The sequence below is a fragment of the Podarcis vaucheri genome (assembly GCF_965113315.1).
Source record: "Podarcis vaucheri genome assembly, chromosome: 12".
Classification (NCBI taxonomy): Eukaryota; Metazoa; Chordata; class Lepidosauria; order Squamata; family Lacertidae; genus Podarcis; species Podarcis vaucheri.
The window spans coordinates 29,387,384-29,412,442 of NC_138750.1; the positions used below are offsets into that span (position 1 = coordinate 29,387,384).

At 41.8% G+C, this 25,059-nt stretch overlaps 1 protein-coding gene and 1 long non-coding RNA gene across 5 annotated transcripts; one reads left to right on the forward strand and one right to left on the reverse strand.

The window, feature by feature from the left end:
- Positions 1-452: 452 nt before the first annotated feature.
- On the reverse strand, positions 453-17,956 carry LOC309515818. 4 transcript variants are annotated; one of them, XR_014212664.1, is made up of 4 exons: positions 17,830-17,956; positions 14,315-14,371; positions 13,024-13,131; positions 453-1,909 (listed from the first exon to the last, which is right to left on the reverse strand). It is a non-coding gene; the product is annotated as an uncharacterized lncRNA (long non-coding RNA). The 4 variants fall into 4 exon arrangements; XR_014212665.1 differs by having other exon boundaries at positions 13,024-13,137; XR_014212666.1 differs by lacking the exon at positions 453-1,909 and adding an exon at positions 4,509-12,439.
- Positions 17,711-23,087, forward strand: TOMM7 (translocase of outer mitochondrial membrane 7). Its single transcript, XM_082194043.1, is given in 4 exon segments — positions 17,711-18,155; positions 18,158-18,319; positions 19,978-20,026; positions 22,849-23,087. Coding segments are annotated over 4 exon segments (414 nt in total). The 5' UTR covers positions 17,711-17,968; the 3' UTR covers positions 22,865-23,087.
- Positions 23,088-25,059: the final 1,972 nt, after the last annotated feature.

Consider the following 25,059-nt stretch of genomic DNA (forward strand, 5'->3'; position numbering starts at 1 on the left):
TGATCATTGAGCCCATTTGCTGGTTGATGTGTTTTACTCAGTGCAGTTGCCAGATCCACTAGGAATTGGGGGTTACAACTTTCAACAGAATTTTACCTCATCAGTTGTTACTACAGCTCTTGTATTAGAATTTTATCCTTTGTGGTCAACCCAATTGGGTGGTTCTAAGATGGCTAAATTGTGAGTAAACTTTTGAGCCTTGATCTTTCTGTTTCCTTTCCCCAAAGTTTTTATATTCCTGGTAAGAACTGTAATTTAGCATTTCCCTCCTGTGCAGCTGCATCCATTTTTCTAAAGTTCATGCAATTGCATAAAGTAAAACCAATGGGTAAAATAAATTCCAATCTTCATGGTTTGAAGCACAAAAGAGACTAAGATGAATGTAGGATTTCGTCTCAAAAACACTTCCTAATGTGGTAAAAATTGTTCCTTCTTACCCCAGTACTTTCTCCCCCCATCCAGTCAGGATCCCAACTAAAATCACCTCCCAACTATCTGCAGCTTCTTGAGTTGAGTTGCTCCTAGTAAAGTCAGAAGCTTTTGACCCTTTGGGTATTGGATGATTTAAGTCATAGATGTTCAACCTGTGAAACAGATGGCACAGTTCACTGGCAGGGACAAGATGAATTGTAGGCCTGACCTGTAAGGCTGCACCCTTCTGCACGGTTCTGAGGCCTGTTCCTTGGCTCGGTAGACCAGAGGCAAAACCACATCAAGGCACCAAAGGATGCATATTCTAGAAATGATGTCAAATGGACAGCCACTTGCCAAATGGATGACCAATGTTTTATGTAAACTAGATTAGGAAGAGTTGCTTATTAAAAGGTGGCCTGTAATGGTGGTATTAAATTTATATATTCCAACTGATCACAAAGTATGTAAGGCCCCTTAATTTTAAGTGTGAGAGTTGCCCTAAAGCAGGCACATCCAACTCTCTATAGACTGCATTCTACTCCCAGTATAAAACTGGCAGTGATCTACCTATTGTCTTTTTCTTTTTTTTTAGAGTGGAGGGCCCACAGTTGTTGAGCTTTGTGGGGGGAGGACTGACCAGAGTTGTTGAGCTTTTTTATGATGGAAAGCCCAGAGTTGTTCTGGCAAATTTTCTTTGTTTTCTTTCATTTCAATTGGCAGTTTTGGGTAAATAGGGGAAAAAAACAACTCAATAGTGTTCCTAGTTTCTTAAGGACGTAATTGAAAATGCTAATCTATGTGAAGGTGAGTGACAATTGTGTCAAGACTGCAGTGTTTTTACAACTGCAGATGTTCTATGTGGATAGTTGTGTGTATGCAGGAAGCAAACATTTGTGCAAATGTCCAGTCTGACAGGATTTGCTGATGTACAGTCTGGGTTTCATTCAGGACAGAGGGTTGGATTCAGACTTGTTGCACTTAAGTTCCCAATGAAATCAAAGGGACAAGTTAACCATCACTCAGGTTCCACTAAAATCTATGGGACACAAGTTCAGTTACTTTAAGTCTGAACCCAAATCAAAGGAACTAAGTTGGTCTAGAAGCTATTGAAAAATGTATTGGCTGAACATGTTCCAGTTGGTCTCTCCAGGGAAATCATGTGGGAGAAAGAAACCAAGAGCATGCATGCAGTGGGCGGAAAGCCATCCAGCTTCATGTTCATATACCCTTTAACCAAATGGTTTCATAAATGGGAACAAAACTTGTGTAATTCCATCTCTTAAGAAAGGGCAGGTGCACATGGAAGCCCATTCACATGGATACCTATTTCTAGAACATTTACCTTGCATGAGAAGTTGCACTGGATGAAGATGAGGGGCATGGGCCAGGCAAACTGCTATACTTACCTGAAAATAGTGTATGAGCTGTCTCTCCAGTGGATTAAAACACCAAATGGGAGTCCATTTTGCTGTATCTCGGGTAACAACACTGATTTCTTAAAGAATGAGATGGGTGATGAACAGTCTAAATTCTCTTTCTTTATAGTTGAGTAATGTGTCTGATGTTCTGTTTCATTTTGCAGAAAGCACTCCCCCCCCCAATTTTCCTCTTGCAGAAAGTATCCCAAAACAACAGTGGAATGCTGAGTAATCAGATGTGATTAGAACTCATCCTATATTTATTCCAAAATGTGTTCCTGTAACATCACAAGGCACTACTATAACTGGTACTCCACAGCTCAAATTCCCGGCCTGAACTATGCACTTCTTGAGCACATGCGTTTTGCTTTGTGGTAATCCTGCTTTTGCGTCAAAGCCAGGATTAGAATGAACAAACAGGTGAGGAAGAAAGCAAAGCAAAGGGAAATTAAAATTAGAACAAGATCTTCTAATGTGCAAAACATAAGCCATCTGGGGATTTTAACTTGGTTTTAGATTCTTAGCTATTGGGGAGCTGCCCAGGATGCTAGTGATTGCTAAGGATTGGAGAACACTGTAAATCTCTACACCAAATTGCACTAGAGGGGATTATTTAAAATTGCTCGAACAATTTAGATAAAGTTGTCATTAGTGTCTAATTAAACTAATTCTTAGATGTTGTGCAGAATGGACTCCTTTCCATTAGTGCATAAGTAGTTCAGTATTCATGAAACCTGAGTGTGTACAAGCTAGCCTACTTTACAAAGGGGAAATGAATATTCACAGCACTGCTCACTTCGGCCTCACACTCGGCATAGCTGGCATGTGGCTATCAGAAAGTTGCCTTAAGGGAATGTAGGCCTCAAGCTCATATGGGTCCTCACCTCTGATGTAATCCTCCCATGTTCTAGTCAAATTTCACAACATTTCTACTGCTTATAGCCACTCCAAAACCCGATATGGGAATTTTCCTGTTCCCCCAGTTCAAGCCTCTTCCAGAAGTTAAAATAGTGGTTGCTGCTATTACTGCCCCTTCCATGTTGCTGTTTGTTCTTTTTCTGCTTAATTGCTAATTAGAGCCTATATGCAAATTTATTCCTGTATGTATAGGCACAAATACATGAGCCAAAATGCACTGCCCAGTTTCACTGCTGACAATAGGGCCTATAGCAGGCCTGACTACCCTATGGCTGCCCAAATATTGTTGGCCTCCAGCTCCCATAAGCCCCAGGCAACAAGGCCAATGGTCAGAGATGACTTCATCTGGAGGGTCTTGATTTAGTCACCCCAGCCTACAGAGTTCCTTACAGCTGGAGCAGAAAGTGTCGGGTTAGTATGACAAAAACGAGGAGCTACACAGAGCATGTGAGTTTTTTCTGCGCTGTTGATAAGCTTTCCATCCACCTGCATTGTCCTATCCCTTCTCCTGGATCCACATCATAACAGCAAGAGACTTCCTTAGTCCAAAGTAGAAAAATTGCTTTTTCCTACAATGTTTTCTGAGTGATGCATTCCAATGAGGGGTAGGACTTCCAAGACCCCCAGCACTTATATCCACTTCTAAAGAAAGTGTCCATTAGATTAGCTTTTAAAATATGTATTCAAAAAGAATACAGAAACCCATCATATATTTTGAAAAACTAAAATTAATATTTGAAATCATCAGATTTGAAATCACTGGATTGAAAGATTCCAAACAGGTGCTTTCCCTGATTAAAATAGATTTTGTTGTAACCGTCATACAAGGATAGCCTTGCCATTTTGTTTAAAACCATACTGAATGCTGCAGCACAATGTTTTGATGCCATATGGAAACATCAAAATGCACAGCAGCTGCCAGCTCTTAAGCTGAATAGATGGAAACTTTTCATGTTGGCTTGAGAAGTTTCCCAGTGGATTAATCTATGTAGCATCAAATCACCTCACAGTACCAACTCATTGTACTATTGGGGGGGGGGGTCACATGAGACAGAAAATACTTTCTTTTTGACTGTGTGAAACTCATTGCCAATATTGTCACAAAACTCAGTATGCCATTTCTATATGCATGTTTCAGACACTATTCATTTTGTCCAAAACCATTTTTCTTTTGCAGCACATGATGAACACTGGTTATGACTAATTTCTACGGCACATGAGCTGGTAAATAAATGAAACTTGTGTACTTTTTAACACTAATATCCTTTGTAACAAGCAAGGATATTTGCTGCACTATAATTATTGGAATCTGGTTATCATAATAATGATATATTAACAGCTAGAGAATCTTTAATTTCTTAAATTACAAAATATGTGGAACAGACAGCACTGGGCTGAAATCTAATCCATTTGTATAAACAGAAACCATTGCTTTTTTGTGTGGTGCGAAAACTTGTTACAATGGCTAATTATGGTTTGCAATTACTTTTTGAGCACTCTGTAATTTTGGTCTTAGATAAGGGTATAAAGGGAATTTTCCGCATATTCATATGCTGATGGTGGCTGCATTTCTTATAATATAACCTCAGCTATCTGGAACTTCCTTATCTAAATTTTCCCTGTGGGGAAGAGGGGGGGGGTATTCAAATGAGCCTCTCCCATCCCCTTCCTTCCCCAACTACTGCTAAACAGCCCTGCTGGCAGTCAGATCTTACTATCCAGTACAGTAGTTGCTGCCACCACCTCTTTTTAAAAAAGGTCACCTACAGCCCTAGAAACAAGAGAGAAACAATGACTTTTAGAAGACATCTGAAGGCAGCCCTCTTTAGGGAAGTTTTTAATGTTTAATGTTTTATTGTGTTTTTAATATCCTGTTGAAAGCTGTCCAGAGTGGCTGGGGAGGCCCGGCCAGATGGGCGGGGTATAAGTAATTATTATTATTATTAGTAGTAGTAGTAATTGTTAAAGCCAAGAATCCTGGACCAGCACACACCACGGCTCCAATCAATCCTTTGCAATTTGCACAGAGCATAAAGCCAGCTCTCCAGCCCTGTTTCTTCCTGAGAATAAGTCAAATTTCTGGTTTTACCACTCTGGCCTTTGACTTCCAATAGGGTTGGAACCAAAGAGATCTACATGTGAGGATTCCCAAAGCCTGAGGGGCAATCACACACTGACTCCACTAGCTCAACTGTGGAACTTTACTTGAAATAACAGGTGGGGGAAAGCAGGCAACAGGTCAAACAGAATACAAAATAAATTGAGCACTGTGGCTCCACAACTAAACTACTCTTGGTAGGGGCAGCCCACCCATGAAATGGGTGGAAGCAGCTGTTTTGGGTGGAGGAATCCTGCTGGGTGGTAACCCTGCTGCTGCACAACTCTGGTAAGCAAGACTTTGGTGGGGGAGCGGCAGGGGAGGCAGCACCTTCCCATTTCTGCTCAGGCAGCAAAATGGGATAGGCTGCCCCTGAATTCTGACCTGTCCACTTTTGTATACTAGATCTAGCCATGAGGATAATCAACATCCTGGTAGTTTGGAAGACATGGCCTAGATCCCTTGTAATGAGATGGAACAAAGCTGCAAGGGAACCTTGGCTTTTAAATGCTCTCTCTGCTGACAACGGTGGGTGTGCCCTTTGGCTCTTTCTAACCAATCAGAGCCAGAGCCAGTCAGTACGTTAGCTTGGCTTAGAGAACTGGTGAGCCCAGGAAACCAGAGTCTGTGTTACTTCCCGCTACAAGGAGATAATACTTATGGCTGAAATCCTATGTTATGGATTTAAAATGTTTTCTTGGAGGGGGGGAACCAAAGTTATTTTAACCACTTTATCTAAAGCCCAGGTGTGCTCTCACTTACAGGGGAGTGCTGTAGCTGGGGGAGTTTGCAATTTCCCCACTCCCTTTCTGTCTCACGCTTCTGGTTTACACCCGCCCCCCACAACTGCTATTTGCCCTTCAAGGCAAAATATACAGGCACACATACGTTTTACTCCACAGAGCTAAAAGTGACTGGGGGTTATTTCAACCATGAAAATGCTGTGTGCAGAAGGATTGGCTGTGTCCTGCTATGCATTCTGAAATAGTCTGAAGGCTTGAGAAAGTAGAAGTGTTATAGATATGTCTTATTTGACACTTGAAACTTCTGCAGAGGATGTCCGCTTACACACTGCCAAGAGGAAATGCATCCTCCCCAAAAAGAGAGGGGACAAATTTGCATACATGGAAATTTAGAAATTACTATTGTTTAAATAGAAATACATAATACATCTCACCATGTTAGAGAAGACTGATCAGGTCTGCTATAAGTCCCCTGTTCTCCTTTCATTTACAAATTATATATAGTGGCTCTCTCACAGTAAATCTTCGAGCAGATCTTGGACAGTATCTGTTGAGGATGCCCTAGCTCTGAATTTCCTTAAGTTGTACAGGGGATTGGACTAGGATAGCCTACTGTCCATACATAAAATGAATGAGGACTCAGAACGAAAGGTGCTCTTTAAAGTGCCGAGTTTGAGACTACAATGAATCCATAGGGAAAACTGCTGTAGTCACTCCATGACTTCTGAAGCGTATCTACCGTGCTGACATGGGCTGGGAATATCTCAGTGTGGGTAGAGGGGTGGTGAGAAAGCAGTCCTGGCATGCTTGCCTGTAATCAGGACTATCATTCCTAGTGTCAGACTTATAGTAGGAGTAATCTGTCTTTCTGCCAGACAGTGCGTTTCTAATTAGTCAAGAAGATTTTTGCATTTTGCTTCTGAATTACATTCTTGAACACATGCTTGGTTTTTAGATTTCCAATATAATAATGCCAGCTTTGTGTCTTTTTAAAAACATATTAGGCTTGCATCCTACCCCAGGAATCGGGAGTAGATGACTCATTTATACTTCAAATAAAACACTACAGAAGAGTGCTTCTCTATAAATTAGGGGTTCTCATTAGGAATACAGTATCATTGTTGCTCATTATTTAATGATCTATATGGTGGTTTATGGAACTAGTTTGTTCAATGCTGAATTATCCAGAGTAACGTTTTGTATATTGTCCTGCTCAACCCTGTTAAATAAATCTTGTACTGTAAAGCAGCAACTGACTTCAGAGGAAAATTTGTTGTAGAAGTAGAATGTATTCTGTCTTCGAACGCCTTTGATTTTCCTTCTACTTCAAACCACATTAACTTCACATTTTCCCCACCAGCACCATTGCTAGTAGAACATACTCAGTGTTTTCACTGCATTTTTGCCATTGGGTTTATGCTACTAAACAATGGGTAGCCAACTTGGCACGCTCCAGATGTTGGACTCCATCTCCCACCATCCTTGATCTTTGGACATGCTGTGTGGGGCTGATGAAAGTTAAGAGTCCAACAGCATCTGGACGGCCCAACATTGGCTATCCTTATACAGTGGTACCTCGGGTTAAGTACTTAAATTCGTTCTGGAGGTCCGTTCTTAACCTGAAACTGTTCTTAACCTGAAGCACCACTTTAGCTAATGGGGCCTCCTGTTGCAGCCGCACCGCCGGAGCACAATTTCTGTTCTCATCCTAAAGCAAAGTTCTTAACCTGAAGCACTATTTCTGGGTTAGCGGAGTCTGTAACCTGAAGCGTACATAACCTGAAGCGTATGTAACCTGTGGTACCACTGTAGTAAGAATGTTACAGATTCTCATACAAGCCTTCCAAGTGGACATTAGATTTAGATCTTGTTCACCAGGATTTTGACAGCAAGGCAGATTATGTATTATTATTCTATAGAAGGCCTATATCCCCACCAAACTTTGTATTGTGACTATTTTCCAATATATTAGTGATACAAAGTGGTTCTAGAAGCCAGCAGTATCAAGCAATCTCCTGTTGTCCAACTTGCCAACCTCTTCGATGATATTCATCAATATGGCATGCCAAATGCTGTTGTAACGCCGTGACGGTGACACTCAACTGCTGGATGGTATGGGCCAGGGTCTGGTTGTCCTGAGCCAAGGTCGCCAGCGCGGCCACCGGGTCGGCCATGGCTTCTGAATTACCTGAAACCCCCCCCCAGGAAGGGGGAGTGCGGGTTGTGGTGGGAGCAAACTGCGCTAGGCCCGGGGGTTAATCCAAGCCACGCGGTCCAGGTTCGGTCCCGAATCCAAGGATTCCATGAGGAGTCAGTCCAACAGGGCCAAGGCAGGAAACCGGGCTAGGTCAGGCACAAGGTCTCAGGCAGGTTCCAGCAAGCAGCAATGTTGCTCCCGCAACCCGGGGCTGGGTCCGGCAGCCTTTTATCTCTGACGGGATAACGGCCGGTCCTGATCCCCCGGTGACTCACCTCTCTGTCTTGCCCGAAGGCGAGCACTTCTCCAGCGAGTACTCAGGTCTCTCCTCTCAGGCCTGAGTCTCTGCAGCTCGGGAGATGTCGGTGGGTTACTAGACCCAGAGGTCGCCTCAGCCTCTCCTGACCAAACTGGTAGTGGAGCAGCTGTATGTGATTGCACAGCAGAAGGCAACAAGGTAATCCCCACATCTGGAGCCAGGGCAGGCTCAGGCCCCTGACTTGGCTCTGCTGGTGCTTGTTGCAGGGGAACCTGTGCAGACTGGGGCTCTTCAGAATCAGGCCCCCGACTCGGTTCAGATGCCGCCTGAGGCAGAGGATCTGGTGCGGATTTAGACTCCTCCGGCTCTGAGTCTGAGCCCGAGTCCCAGGCCACCACACCTTTCTTGATTTCAAAGGTGGACAGATGGGGATGTTTTGAAGTGGCTTTCCTAAATGTCAGATAAAGCAACAGGCTGCTCCAGACTGTTAGTTGCACAGAGTTTAAATTAAAAACAATAGGACTTGTCATGACTAACCATCTCCAGTGGTTGGAACTGAAGTATAGTCCAACACAATGTCTTTTCAAGGAAAAAATGTTAATAGCTCGTGCTGTCGGTGCTGTTCTATATAGGATGGTTGGGGTGTGTGTGCAACAAGCATTGAAATGTTCCTGACATGCCCTCCCCTTAGCCCATAGGGCAAGTAGAGTAAATGTTATGAAAAACATTGTTCTGAAAGCTAACTCACCAAACTGTTTCGTTGGACTAAAGACAAGCTATTGCTTTAGAATTCTGTGATGCATTCAGCTGGTCCTCCAGCAGCAAGGCTTAAGGAAAGCTTCAGTTTGTTCACAATGCTGTTTAGAAACTGTTCTAGAATTGGCAGAGGCGCCCTTCATCCTCTGCCCTGGAAACTCTTAATGCTTATCCCAGAACTGAGGACAGTTCTGTTTAGTGAATGGTAGAAGAAAAGCAGTTCGTTGTTGCACAAAGGTACTTTCTTCTTACATTGTTTTCCTTCACTTGTTCCTTTCCAAGATCCAACCCTAAAATGTCCTAAGTTACTGTTTTCTTTCTGGAACCACTTAATATGTGTTCTTCTTTCAGTAATATATGAATTATACATTGTGAAGGAATCTTCCATTTCATAGAATCATAGAATTGTTGAGTTGGAATTGTGTTGAACCAAAGGTGAACTGTTCCAGAAGCTCTGCAACACCATCGTGGTAGTCAAGATAACCCCACAATTAGTTGTTGTAACGATGACCTCAAATATGTTTATATTCACTTGCTTTAAGCTAATTGGACTGTTTTTATGTTATCCTTATCTGTGGGACTGGAGTGCTGGGCTCTGAGCCCAGAAAGGGGAACTATCTTTATTTGCCACCTATGCCCTCATGAAGTGATGTGAAGTCCTGGGCAAAGTGACTTTTGTGTATAAAGAATGTATGAATGTTTGCTTAGCTGGCGACAAGCCATCTATTTGCTGCAATGTCTGTCCCATGCCTGTAAAGCCTGGGAGACCTGGTTGGCTGATTTGCTCTAAGTTTACACCTTTCTTTTAATACAGCACTAGAATTTATCACTCCTTTGATATCCCTGCATCCACTCACACAGGTTCTCCTTTGACCCTGTGGTTCAGAACAGGAAGGGACCCTGAGGGTCATCTAGTCCAACTCCCTGCAACACAGGAATCTCAACTAGATCAAATTCAACTTAAAGCTAAAGAACCACACGTATGGAGGGCAAGATTGTCCTTCAACAGTTTGTACTTGTACAGCATATCTGGTCACTGTCCTCCCCACTATGGTGTGATGTATTTTATTTCTATTACAATAGTCTTCTGGCATTTTAAAAGACTAGCACTTTTATTATGGCACAAGCTTTTATGGATGATGTTCTGTCTCTACTGCCAGATGCCAGAGACAGTATGCCTTGGTGAATCACAAGTGAGGAGTGCAGTGTTGAACCCAGGTCCTGCTTGCAGACTTCCCATAGGCATTTAGTTGGCCAGTGAGAAGAGGATGCTGGATTAGATGGGCCTTTTGGGCCAGTGCAGCAGGGCTTTTCTTATGTTCTTATATCTTAAGAATGCTAAATGTTCTATTTGAACTATTGATAACAGGGGCTATATAAAGTAACTGGAGGACTAGTTACATAGTGGAGGTCACCCTGATAAGGTGGGTGGAGGGAAGTACTCTTAATTGAAAGTCTTGATGTTCACTGTGCAGAAGCATATTCCATCCATGGACATATTGACTACATATGTAGTTACTTATATATGTTGCTTGTCCCCGTCACAACTACCAACAATCAGCCACCAGTGGTGAACCATGTAGATCGGGTACAAGGTGGAGAAACAACATGGGTAAACTTTATGGCAGCGGTGGGGAGCCTGTGGCCCTCCAGACGTTGTTAACACTACAACTCCCATTGGCCTACCCCGGCCTTATGGGTAAAAAACAGGAAAAGTCAGCATGAGGTTGCTGTCTAATTCCAACCTTTGTCAACTTTCTGCTCAACGCTAATGTGCCTGATGAAATTTGTATCTGATACCAAATGTTGTAGTGCCATTCATTTTTGAAATCATGGAGTAAATATCATGCTTCACTCCATGGCCAGGATGTGGAGTTCCAAGCTTACAATGGGCATTTTTCCAATCTCCTCTCACACTACAGGCACTTGCACCCCTGTGAAGCTGCTCCTGGAATATTACACAAATGGCTGCTATTGGAAATACTGGTTAATAGTCACTCTTCCCGCCCCCCTTGCTCACTGTCAAGTCCAAGAAAATAAGTGCTTTCAACTCACACAGAACTTTTTGGCTCCTGGACCAACACAAGCTAATACATGAAATTACTAGTAAAAAGCGAGTAGAGGTCACTGTAATAAATGGGCAGTTGCTTCACTGGCTTGAAGCCTGCTGAAAAAGCATTTATATATGCGGAAGCACAGAAGGTACAACAGTCATTTTGCCAGATTTCTGTATGCTTAAGACTTTGAGTAATATGATTGCAATTGTTTTGCTAATTTTGTTTGCTAAGTATGCACACTCAAAAGCTTTGATGTTTATTTTTTCATAGTCCATCCTTCACCCTACGGGCTCAGGGAAGATTATGTCTATAATAAAGTTACAGAAAATGCTGTAAAATTCACAATGAAAAGACAATCAGAAATGGAAAACTATTATTTATGCCAGCTGGGGAAAAGCTGTATTATTGTGTCTAAATTCTAAGGGAGGACAAGTTGTATTTTCCATACGGTAATGATTGCATAGCAAGGTGACTGAGTTTACCCTGAGTGGGCTAGAAAGTGCCAGATTTATGTATAGGCTAAGTAAACTGAAGCCTAGGGCGTCTAAATCTTGGGGGCCTCCCCAGCCCACCCACCACCCAGCGGGCAGTCTCCCCTCTCCCCAAATTGCAAACCCAAGACTTCATGCAAGGGCAAGGCAACTTGGGCCCAGCAACTATGAGACTCAGGGCCAGCCAGTGGGGCCCAATTTTAAACTCGAGGGCCCAACTTGAAATTTTTTTGCAGGGCCCTAGTTCACAGCCAAAGTCTGCAAAATCTTAGAGATATAAATCCTTGTGCTAGGCCATTTTCACAAGGTCAGCAAAGCCATTCAGAAATCAGGCCTGCTATTGAGTTCTTGTGCAAGTTTGTACAGTTCACTTCTGGATTTTTTAAAGGAAAATTAGAGAAGATTTTGATGAGCTTGAGAAACAAAGCAAAAGCAATCTTGCCAAATGTTAACCACAAAACAAAGCGACAAAGAGTGAGGGAACGGCAAAGAAATGACAGAAGTGCACCTGATGCCTTAGATGCACTTTCTTTAAGAGATAAGTTTAGGATAAAATCATTTATTCCTATATTGGGTGCACTTGAAGCCAATTTAAAAAGTACTGTGTACAGTGATATTCCACAATTATTTTCCATTCTTGCTATCCTGATAGCATCCAAACAAGAAATTCAGCAAGGTGTTGAACTGTTGATGGAAGCATATCCAGAAGCTATTTCTAATGTGGAAGCAATTTTGTGGCTATTTCTTAGCTTTATGGTCACTAACAGCTAGGGAGAGAGTAGTTTTCCAAGATTCAAAAGAATTAAAAATGAATTAAGGGCCATAATGTCTCAAGAGAGGTTGTCCACATTCTGTACATTGAAAGTGACAAACTTAGACAAACAAATTCTTGTTGGGTCTCTGGACCGTAATAAAGATTGATTGGCAAACAAATTTTGATGAAGTTTTCTGATGTCCTTTAGAGGAGAAACTGTGAATTGCAGAATTTTAAATACCCGTCATCATCCTTGGCTTCACTCAAGTGATCTTTTTCAAGAAATCGGCAGACTGTGGCAGAAGTTAAAGTCTTTTCTGTTAAACACTGCCATCTAGTGGTGAAAGATAAAACTACCCTTTTAAAACGGCAATATTCTACCATTTCCTCTGGTTAAGAACATACAGAGTTTAGTAAATGTTTATGCATTTTTGTTTTCTGAATTCATTTAAATATTCATGTATTTAATATAAATTTATTATTCAATATTTTATTTAAAAATCAGAACTTTTAAAAAATAGCACTTCAAACATTTCTTTAAAATACCACCTTCCCCTAGCTCCTCTTGCTATATTGTGCTGCCTTAAATCTTATTCCTGAAACTCTTTCCCAGCAATCTCCTTTGGTCTTAAAAACGCTTCAAATTATGTAAATTCCAACTGCTGACACACCTTTGAAAAACTACTTCTAGTTTATCCTACATTCCACAATTCTTTTCCACATTTCCATAAATGTCTAACCCTCTTTAGGCTCCAGTTACAGATAGGTAGCCGTGTTGGTCTGCCATAGTCAAAATAAAAAAATTCCTTCCAGTAGCACCTTAAAGACCAACTAAGTTAGTTCTTGGTATGAGCTTTCGTGTGCATGCACACTTCTTCAGATACACACTCTTTAGGCTGCAATCCTATACCCTCTTACCTGGTAGGAAGTCCCATTAAACGATGAGACTGCGTAGAATTGCACTGTTGGTAACCAAACTCTGAAGAACTTCTCTTTGATATCCTGTTGACTATCTCCTCCGTCTTTCTAAAACTCCAGAATAAAATATTTTTGTAAGTTTACTCAAATTATTAGCAACTTAACTTAGCAAAACAAAATTTCCTGCTTGATCATTTTTCATGTTGCAACTGTACTCCTTTTACTATGAAATACTGACCATCCTCTAGTCTCACACTCCAAATTTATGCTCTGCTTTTATTATCTTTTTTATGTTAGCTATTGCCCCTTTCCTTAGCTCAGAAAGGGCAGAGATTTGCTGGTAGTACAGAAGACGGTCCAGAGGTAGCTCAAGCAAACTCCATTGAAGTCAGGAAGAGGGAAATTATTTCCAGAAACAGAATAAAGTAATAAAGTAGAATAAAGTAGCTAGCCAAACAGCTAAGGAAGGTGTGTCTTTTCAAATCATGTTTGAAATGATTTGAAGGCTTAGTGTCTTAGAAGGCTTTGTGTCTTTGGGCACAGGAAACATAAAATTGTATTATCTTGAGGAGCAGTTTCTGCAAAGATGCACATTGGCACATAGAACCAGCCAGGTCACTATGGAATAAAGTTAGCCCAAAGGAGTTGTGTGACAGAAATTTATTTATTTTATTAAATTTGTATCTCACCCTTCCTTCCAAAGGAACCCAGGAATATAAAAGCAATGGCAAAACTTAGTATTAGGAGATATTTGTTTCCTGAATTAGATCCTTTTAGCTTAAATATATTCTGTAGGTTTTGCTTTTTGAAAGACAGAGGAAGTGACAATGATAAACCTTTCACAGCAGGGGAAGCCGGTATGGTTCCTGGTTGTTAAGAACTGTAGTCCAGCAACATCAGCAGGTCACCACATTAGGTATCTCATTAGTTACCTCTGCTTTGCACTTTATGAAACTGTGATATTGCCCCTAGGTTACTAACAGTTAACCTAGATGCACTTAGCTAGGTTTTCTAGAAAGACAAGTGTCTATAAATCTAGTAAACAAATTAAAATAACTGTAAAGGTAAATTTAAACATACTTTATCTGTCTATCTGTAAAGGTAAATTTAAACATACTTTATCTGTCTATCTGGCCTCAGAAAATCCTTTGAGCCATCAGATCTGTGTTTAACACTTTACAGTAGTATCCACAATCAGTTCATGGTTTTCATCTTTGGCCAGATATTCTATTCACAATGACATAAACTGAAAATGAAATACATCATACTAGGCAAGAACATTGCAATATACCTTAGATGGAAGTTAAGACATGGCAAAGTTGTAAGTCTGCATCTTTTATTATAGAATCTACAAAAAGAAAAAGGAAATCTAGGATTAACATTTGAAAGGTATTTTGTTGGTCCACCTTCATGCAATCCACATTCTTTGAAACTCCAGTGATTCATCTTTTTTTAGAGTTGAATTCGTATTTATGTCTTAGCTTCAATTACCATTTTAATAAATTATTATCAGCTTCCTGAAAATCCTTGCTATTTTAAAATTTTATTTCTTAGACCTTATTTTATACAGCCTCTGTAGCACAACTTGTACAGCACTGACTCGAATAAAAGTTGTAAGCAGTCAAAAAATTGGGCCAACATCAAATGTTACACTAAGAACTAAGCAACTGCCACCAACATGAGCTGCTACTACTGTATGCAGTTAGTAACTTGCAATGCTATTTTTCTAGAAATAGAGTTGCCAGAACTCACCATGAACACTTCCCTTGTTCTCTTAAATGGTAATGGCACCCTCCTGAGACGTGCCAGAACCCACCCAAGAGGTGCCAGAACTGAGTTCCTCCTGAAAAAGAGCCCTGGTAACTTGACATTTCTACATATACCTTGTCAAGGAAGAAGCTAAGTTAAGACATTACATTCCCCCCTTTCTTTTCCTCCTTTCCTCCCACTCCAAATTAGTAACTCAGCAATTTATACTGCAAACTCCTTGTGCTAGAATTTGAAGAAGTATAAGAAGCTGTGCACACCAAAACTACAGTGCTGTAAATAATAGCTTTCTCTCTCAGCTAAATGTTATCCTCCTAGCATGGCAATTTTTAAGCATTTTGCAATTTGCTGCTTCTTAGAGGATCACACATTTTTCTAATGCTTCAACTGTCACATTGGAGGCTGTTTGAGAAGTTTCCAAATTACCCCAGATTTGGAATTCAACCGTGCAGAAGGTATGAAAGACAAAAAACCAGCTAGCTAGTGGATGAGCTCTGCTTGGTCTGTGGATGCTCTTTATGCTGCAAATATTTGTTAGTCTGGACACAATTGTTCTGGGTTTATTCAGCCTCCCAAACCTACAATGTCCAATTGACAAAATAAGGTAGATTGTGGGTCAACAAGTCACTCTTCCAAGCTGGGTTCTAAACAGTGAGGCACACAAGCCTCTAGCTTCATACCAAGTGGGCTGCAATAGTATTTTGACATGGAACCCATGGGTCACCCCTCCACACCCAGTTAAGCTAAGCAAGGTGCCAGGCTTTTGAAAAGGAGGTGCAAGGCTCTGGCAGGGTCTTAGAGCTCTCCCACCTCCTTCACAAAGCTGGAAAAGTGCTCAATAAAGTGCCTTAGGAAGAAGGAAGGACTCTAGGACCCTGGCAAGAGCCCTTATGCCTCCTGCCCATAGCCTAGCCTAGCACCTCATTTACCCAGCTTTGGGAAGGCGGTGCAAGGACTGCCTCCAACATTCTCTATCAGTGTTTGTAGAGGAGCAGAATTTTAAATAGTAATAAAATTTCTGAAACTGGCAGGTTAGCTCATTTATATATTTCATAACTGAGATTCAACTGCACTTCAATTTGGTTTACATTCATGCCAATGCAAAACTGATAAAATGTAACTGTTCTAATTGAGATGTGTATCAGGAAATGCTGATGTGGCACCTGTGGGCACACATGCTTTCCCTGGTGCCTCCCTTGCTGAAAACCCAAATTCTACTGGAGTTATCAGTACTGGTTTTAGTGCTTGGTTGCAGTGTTTGTGTGATGTCCAAAAGAGTTTCTCCAGCTTGTTAAGTATGGCCCCTAAAGATAGGCAACAGCTCATACAATTTCAGTGAAGGGTAGGCTAAGAAGAAACCCAAGACAGGCAATCTCCCTACTGCATCTGAAACACTCCAGAAAAGTCTCTACAAACTGGGTGAACCGATGATAAAATGGCAAATCAGGTTCAATGCAGGTAAGAGCAAAATGACACATACTGGCCAAATCTATACACTAATGACATCTGAATTCACTGCAGATAAATTCATGGAGGATGGACAAATTCATGTAGATAAATTCATGGCGACTAGCCATAGTGGTTTTATACTACCTCCATGGTTAGAGGCAATAGATCTCTGAATATGAGGTGATAAACATGCCAAGTGGGGAGACTGCTGAAGCACTCATATTCTGCTTGTAGGGATACCCTTTGGCATCTGGGAACAAGATGCTGGAGTAGATAGATGCCTTATGAGGAATGGTTGAATGAATTGGGTATGTTTAGCTTGAAAAGAGACCGAGAGGAGATAGGATAGCCATCTTCAAATATCTTAAACACTGTTGCATGGAGCGAGCTTGTTTTCTCCTGCTTCAGAGCCTAGGACCCAAACCAATGGGTTCAAGTTAACAAGAAGAGATTCTGACTAAACATCAGGAAGAACTTTCTGACAGGAACAGTGGAACAGGCTCCCATGAGAGGTGATGGACTCTCCTTTCTTGGAGGTTTTCAAGCAGAGTTTGGATGTCTATCACATATATGATCTAGTTGTGATTCCTGCACTGAGGGGTTAGAGTAAATGACCCTCAGGATCCCTTCCAACTCTACAATACTGATTTCATGATCCATCCAACAAAGGAAGCATGCTTTTTTCTTATTCAATCATTTTCCCATATGCAAATTTAATCAAAACTCATAGGGCATATCTACAAGGGTTGGTTTACTTGAACATCAGCCGGGGGTGGGGTGGGGGGAGAGATGACAAAAGCAGGACATGACGAAGGTTTAAAAAACTGTGCATAGTGTAGAGAAAGTGGCTATTATTTTTTCAAGGTGTTTTTTTTTAAAAAAATAATTTCTTGGTTGAAGGTTCAAGATATGTAAATGAAAATATCTCTCCATCCAAACGTAATTGGCTACTACACAATTTGGTGAAGGCCAATAGCCAGGAAATGTTTTAAGCAGCAGCAGCAGAAAAATACATGACAGAAAATCCACTTTCGAAGGCAGCACCTGTCAGAGTGCTAAATCCAGACAAACAGAGTTAGGCTAAGGTTACCAGATTTTTTTCAATGAATTCAGGGACACTTTTCAACTTCCTACTAAATAGATGGATTTTGTCAGGAGACTGATTTGTAAATCCGGGGACTGTCCCCGGGAAACGGGGACATCTGGTAACCTTAGGTTAGGCCAGTGGTAGAACAGAGAATTTACAGTACATGCAAAAGGAAATGCTGTTGACTTTCATGCGGGCTTTGGAAGCAAAACTGAACTTCCACTCTTGGCGTTTGCCAGGAAGCCTGCGGAACTCACATCCCCTGCCTTCTCCCTCTTAACCTCAAGTGTAGGTGGCCTACCACGAGGGTCGGTCCACGTGCTAACAACTTTTCCACGAAAAAACCGTAACGTGCGAGCTGGCCCTTAAAAAACACTTCTGTGATGTTAGAGAGGGGGGAAACTCCGTTTTAGATCATGTGTGAAGAACAAGCGTGCAGCGAGGTGCGTGTGCGTAATGCTCAGAAACGGGGTGGAGGGGGGGGGATATTTGCCACGACTTACTCCGGCGGAGATAGGCAGGCACTACTATTAGCCGGGAAGAGCAAAGAAATGGACCCACTGCGGCGGAAAAGGTGAAAAAAACCCGACTCCTGCATGTAGGAATTTCCATCCAATATTGGCGCGTCCTCATCCGCCAGTCATGAAGCGGAGCCGACTTCAACACATTCTTTTACGCGGCAAGCTCGGCTCTAGGTTTCCTCAGCAGCGGCTGCCGTTCCCGCCTTTCCCAGCCGGCCTGAGGCGGCGCCGCTGCCCGACAACAAATCCTCGCCGGGTAGGCCTCTCCTCCGCGCGCATGCGCCGTTGCGCCAGGAAGCCAAAGGCAGGCCTTTACCACCCTCGCCTCTCGCCCTTCGCTGCCTCCGAGACGACGACGCGGCCGCCGCCATGCCGAAGCTGAGCAAAGAGTCCAAGCAGCGCCTGCAGCACTTGTTCAAGGGCGGGCAGTTTGCCATCCGCTGGGGCTTCATCCCGGTAGTGCTCTATCTAGGTCAGTCCTGAGCTGGGGAGAGCAAGGAGGTTGCCGCGGACGGCTTGGTCACGGAAGACTCGGTCTACTCTGACTTGAGGCAGGCGGCGGGGGAGGGGCGGGGCAGCTTCCCGAACCGTTAACGGTCCGTTAACGGTCTTCCCGTCAACGGCTGGTTCGAGCGCGCGCGGCGCGTCTTCTTGGAACGCAGCGGCGATAGTGACGCAACCGGCGAGTCACGTGGCCGATTCCCCTCAGCTCCTCGTGATTAGCGGGGAGAGCGCCCTGTGGGGCAGAAGCGGCTCCTTGCCCTTGTCCGCTTCCGTTCCCTGAACCCAAATTCTCCGCTTCACAGCTCACTTTAGCGCTGCTAGTTTCGGATTTAACCTAGAGAAAAGGCAAGCAGGCTGCATCGTGAAAGCCCTCCTGTTTTTCCTTTCCTTTCCTAGTACTCGTTGGAAGGCGAGCTGGTGTGAATATGGCGATAGAATGATCTCCTGTGACCTTCAGTGTTTCCCAAACTCGGGTCTCCAGCTGTTTTCGGACTAGAATTCCCATCACCCCTGACCTCACTGGTCTTGCCCGCTAGGGATGATGGGAGTTGTAGTCCCAAAAACAGCTGGAGACCCGAGTTTGGGAAACACTGCTTCAGACTGTGGGCGAGACAACTGTTGGATGCTCTTGTGCGTTGAAAGCTATAACACCTTGCAAGAAGAAATTATTATATCCAGCAGTAAGCTGGGCTACATTTGTCTCTCTGGTGTGCTAGCTTTCTGCTTGAGTGAGCTGAATGGAGGAATGGGTGAATAATCGCTGACCATCTCCCCACCCCAGTTTGCAAGGCAGACTGAAGTTGCTTATAAATAATAGTTTTAGCTTTCAGAATTCTGTATTTCACGATTATGTAAACTCCTAAATGTGTTTAGGCATAACACAAAGGTAAACATGGTTAAAATTGCTCACAGGTGTGTTCTTTCACTTGTGGCATCAGGAGTTTGCTTAGAAGTCAGCAGATTTCTGAAAACTAGAGGCCAATTTTTAGAATGTTCTTAGTCAGAATTTCCCAGGCCAAGCTCAATTAGTTCAGCAATGATTCTGTCCTATGAAGTGTCATCGACTTCTTTTTCATTTGCTGGGAAAAATTATTTTATTATCCATGGGCCTGTTGTGCAGGACATTTCTTACTGAATTCCATTAACAATGCAGTAAAGTCCTATTTATTAGTAAGATCAGAGACTGTCTTTCTCTGTCTGGTGGATTTGGTGGGCAGCATACATCATGCCACAAATAAGGACTGTTTTAGATATCAGAGATGCTTTAGAAGAGTATTCTTTCTACCCAGGCAGATTATCAGTGCAATTCTAACTTGGAATCTATCTAAATCCTCATACATTTAATGGTGCTTACACTCAGGTAAGTATGGGATTAGTCACCTGCTGGTGCAGAGGAGTGGGGTTTTCAATGTGTGTTGCTGACCATGCAATAGAATGGACCCCTTTCTTTGCACTTCTACTTGATGGCATGTGCTGGTGGGGAGTGCAGAAGATTTATCAAAGTGCAATGTTATCTATTACATTACTGTGGCTAGTCATGTGTGCATTAATTCTAGAAATATTATGTGTAAAAGAGCAATAATATATTCATGATATAAATTGACAAGATACATTGTTTGTAACTAGGTTTTAAGAGAGGTGCAGATCCTGGAATGCCTGAGCCAACCGTTCTGAGGTATGTTTTCACTAGTTAATACCTCTGCAGAAATAATGCCTGCTAAAAGAGAAAATAGAACATGTGCTTTGTGATTAGCTTGGAGGGGAGAGTTTGAAATGTATGCTACAATCCTACACTCACTTACCTAAGAGTAAGTCCCATTCCATTTATACATCTAGGATTGCACTTACAGAAATATCACACAAATTATATTTTAACTGTTGCTATATTCTCATGTAAGGTGTGGGTCAGGATTTGGTGCTACCATTTTTAAATTTAAGGGACACACCATAAGAAGGAAATGTTCTATCTTTTGGTTGCTGACTTAAGTATATCATCAAGAGATATGACCTGATTTTGTCAAGTCCTCTTTCTCTTGGAATGAGCTTGCTTCAGTAACATTACAAACCAAAAACTGATAACCATCGAAGGATTTAAACACCGGCAGCTTACACTGCTTGAAACTGAATTTTTAAAAAGGCAGTGTATGTTGGTTGTTGTTTGATCAATGTACAAGGCATAGGCCTTCTGTTTCATTTTGTTGTTGGCTGATGGCACTAATAAGGCCTCGTGGAAAATATGAGTGGTTACATGTTAACAGTTGGAATGGGGTGGAGAGTAGGAGCCTAATAAAACTAGACTAATAAAGCCTAATAAAACTAATCCACTCTGAAGCCTAACAGAAACTTTTTTCTTTTTTTGCTGTTGCTGAGGCATGAATAAGTATAAAGTTTATGAATGACTGCTAATGTTACTCCTACTGAGAGTAAGTCAATTTAAATCAGTGGACTTAAGTCCAATGATTTCATTGGGTCTGTTTTGAGTATGATTTAGTTGCATATCACCAGTCAGAATCTACCTTCCAGGTATTGGTGGACTCCCACCATTCCTGGGGCTGATATGAATTAAAGTCCAACAACATCTGCAAGGTGACAGGTTCTCCACCTGTGTCCTATGTGATCTCAGAGGTGGTTAAAAAATTGCTGGTCTGTGTGTGTGTGTGTGTGTGTGTGTGTGTTTTGTTTTAAATTCAAAACAAACCAGATTGGCAGAAGGACTTTCCTTTCTTATAAAATTCTGGAAGTAATAGAAAAAACCATTGAAGCTTTTCATTAATTTCTCCTTGCATTTATGGCGCTTCTGCATGGTGACACTTTATTGTATGGATGCTACTGAGACTTGGCATTAATGTAACATTTTATCATTTAATATTCTACACTCTGCTGTCTGACTACTGTTTAGACTCCTGTAATTAAACTGTCATGTAAAATCCCATTGTCTGTTTAAAAAATCTGCAGGTGATCAATTTATTCAATTTTATGTCTTGACATCTGCCTGTGAGTTTTTGCATTTATGAGATTTAAAAGATAAAATGCATCCGCTTCTTAATACAAGACTTTCTTGTATTATCCAGTATGTTTAGGATATACAATTAAATGCGACTTGTTATGTTAAGTGAAGTGCATGATGCCCAAATTGGCTTTGTTGGATTGTATGCAGCATACACCCCCGATACACATGTACTCGCCAAGCATCCAGCACACTACCCACACCTTGGAATCTTGAAGGCTGCAACCAATGGATGGGCAGAGAGAAAAAATGGATGTGATCATTGTGTTTACTACTTTGGGGGATAGTTTAGTACTGTAATTGGGGTGGACACTGACAGTGAACTCTTATGTTTACTCAAAAACTGGGACTCAATGGGACTTACTCCTAGGTAAAATGGCAGCCTAAATACACAATATCATAAATTTGCTCGGGATTAAAATGAGTGTAAATGAGATGAAGCATTGAGAAGATGCCTCCGATTTCTTGTTTGTGGCTTGAACCATATTATTTAGTACCTAAATAATCTTGCTGACTTTTAAAAGCAGAAACTGTCTTTCTAGCTATTATTTGGCCTTTCCAACCAGTCAACTGAGCTGACTATCATAACCTCAGTCGCTTATTATGTTACATGTTTCATCTTTGATTTCATCCTGGTATGAGTGATAATAGATAGAATAATATCTAGAATTTTATTTCTAGAGTCCATGATGGATTGCCAGGTTCCCTTGAAAATAATAGTTGGGATTGTGAGCATTTTTGGAGAGCAGTGTAATATGGATAAGCCTTAATATTACTTGTCTGTGTCAATATAGGTTAGTTTCAAGATCAGTCATAATATTACAAATTCTTTAAGCCACCTCAGAATTGCACTGAAAGAATGTGACAGTATACTAAGAAAGAAAGAAAGAGAGAGAGAGAGAGAGAGAGAGAGAGAAACTAGAAGGCAGATAAAATACCCCCAAATGTATTCTACAGTCACATGAGTGTTAATTCCATCTTATATGGTTGGGTGCATTTAGCACTTTAAATATGATGGTGTTCCTAATGGCCACCTCAGAATCTGTTACGTATTGATGATTGAATTCAAACCTGAATCCAAGCCTAAACCCCACCTCTGTCACTGTTGGGTAGCCTAGGCTGACTATCCCTCAGCTTCAGATGATTATCAGAGTGGAACTGAATAAAGTATCCCTAGTCTCTTCTAATGATTCTACATTTGCTCTGTTCTGTTAATTAATATGGCTTACTTGCATTTGCACTGGCTGACCTTCCACGGTTGAATACGTTATTGAATGTGTAAAGCTGCAGTTCTGTACTCAATTACATAATAATTACAACATTGAAATCAACAGGACTTGCTTCTCATTAGACATGTATAGAACTGTGCTGTAAGTGACAAAGTTCTACTTTTTAGTATTTCTTGAAAGAGCTGTTCTGTTGGTAACAGCATTATAAGAGTTGTGATCAACTTAATTTTTTCCCCTTTTTTCTTCCTCCACCTCTCTTAGTCTACTATGGGGATGAAGGAGTTAACCACAGCATTCTGGAAGCGGCTGCTGAGCAGGAAAAAAAGATGGAGATGCATGCATTCCAAAGGCTAGGAAAAACAACACTGAGCTATGCCACTGGCAAGCAGACTTCCCTGACAACATGGAATATGCTTACAACATAATGGAATTTCCATCTGTCTAATTTATTTGTGTTACACTTTCATTTTTTCCCTTTAGAATAAATATTTTGTCTGAAATTCTTTAATGAGGAAATCTAATTTTTGCAGGTCATGACACATGTTAAGACTCATTTCCCTTTACATCCAACTGCTGGATTTCATAGAATTGTTGGAAGGGGCCCTAAGGGCCATCTAGTTCAACCCCCCTGCAGCGTGAGAATCACAGCCAAAAAATCCCAGACAGATGGCCATCCAACTTCTGTTTTAAAAAAATCCCATGAGGGAGAGTCTACTATCTTCCAAGGTACTTTGTTCCACTGTCTTAACATCTCCTACAGTCAGAAAGTTCTTCCTAATGTTTAGTCAGAATCTCATTTCTTGTAATTTGAATGCATAGGGTTGAGTCCTATCCTCCGGAGCAGCAGAAACAAGCTTGCTCCATCTTATGTGTGACAGCTCTCCAGTTTAATGTGTTCAGGCTAAACATAGCCTTATTATTTCAACCTCATCTTTGTAGTCCTCAGACACTGGGTTGTTCGTTCATGGGTTGGACAAAGTAATCTCTTTGGTGACACTACAGAGGAAAAATGCTGCGTATGCATAATCAATAAACATTATCTTCAACAATGCCCTCCTTTCCACATACCTACAATAATAGTACAGACAGTTGAATCTTGCCAAACCTTAGGCACTTCTGGGAGCCAGAGACTGCAGCTATGAAGCTACAGAAACATAGAAGGTACTGTTATTTTTTTCACAAACCTAGCTTTCCTGGCAAGAGTGGGGTGGTGATATATCTGTTTGTTAGTTGTGGCTTGGAGAAAACACCGTACTTCCAAAAGAGTCCTGGCTACTTGTGAGGAAGCCATTCCTAAGTGGTAAGGAATGTACCAACCAATAATCCACTGTTTAGTTTTCCATTAGAATGTGTTTGACGTAATATAGGGGGCACCCCTGCGTGTTCGTCCTTTGCACGGACAGAGAAAGGAAATTAATAATGGCTTTACCAGTGTCCAACATTTCAAAAGCTCACTGGGTCAGCCCTTCAGTCTACATCAGTGGCTAAGCGAAAGCTTGGAAGGTCAGGAAGATTTGATCAGACCCCTGTTAGTCTTGGCAGTGGCAGAAAAAGAAGAATACAGTGTTGGCGTGAGTGAAGCCCAGTGCCCTAATGGGAGATGCAGAGCACTGCTCCCCAGTCAGTGTACTGACAATTTGTTGAACAGAGATGGGGCTCAAAAAAAAATCCTGCCTTCCCCCAAAGAATAAAGGGGGTAACTAGCTGAGGAACCAGTTGTCAGAATCTGCTAAGATGTTGATAAGGTCTGAATATGTACATGCCTATACCTATCCACCACTTTGGTGATGACCTCTGGCTGCTGACTTGCCAACAGGCAAGATTCCCTTAGGTCTAGTGTTCCCAGCAGTGTCTTCAGACACACCCCTTAGCACTCAACAAGGCCCTCTGCTCCTGGTTTCAGTTTGGGATGGGGGTGGTGGGAGTGCCTTTTTGAAGTGGGGTGTTTCCTGTCTTTTGGTTCTCTGTTTTATTTTTGGAGGGATGTAGGTGATTTGCCAGTTGTTTGTGAGAGGATCTAAGCATAAAGCATTGGGGACCTTACTATGTCAGGACTCATACTTGACATCCAATAAAGACTGATATGTCAGTACATTTAACTCCATGATACATGTTCTTTCGGTTCCCAGAAAAGTCCAGGATGCAGAAGTTAAGAGTTGGTGTACGTAGCCAGATGGCAGTTCTGAGCGAGTCAGATTATTTATTTCCTTCTTGCTATGCCTGAAGAGCGCCCAGTAAAGCAGAAAGATGGCGAGAGGAAGCTGCGTCAACTTTGTAGTGCAGTTAAGAGAATGAATTATGAAATATCTGGTCCAAGCTTCACTTCAGCTCTGGATTTGCTGAGTGGCTTTGGACAAGTAGCTGTTTCTTGGCTTCAGCTGCCCACCTATAGGTTGGATATTGTAATACAGCATTGCCTATCAGGGCTTTTCCAAGGATTACTATGATAATGCATTTGGATTTAAGTATTTA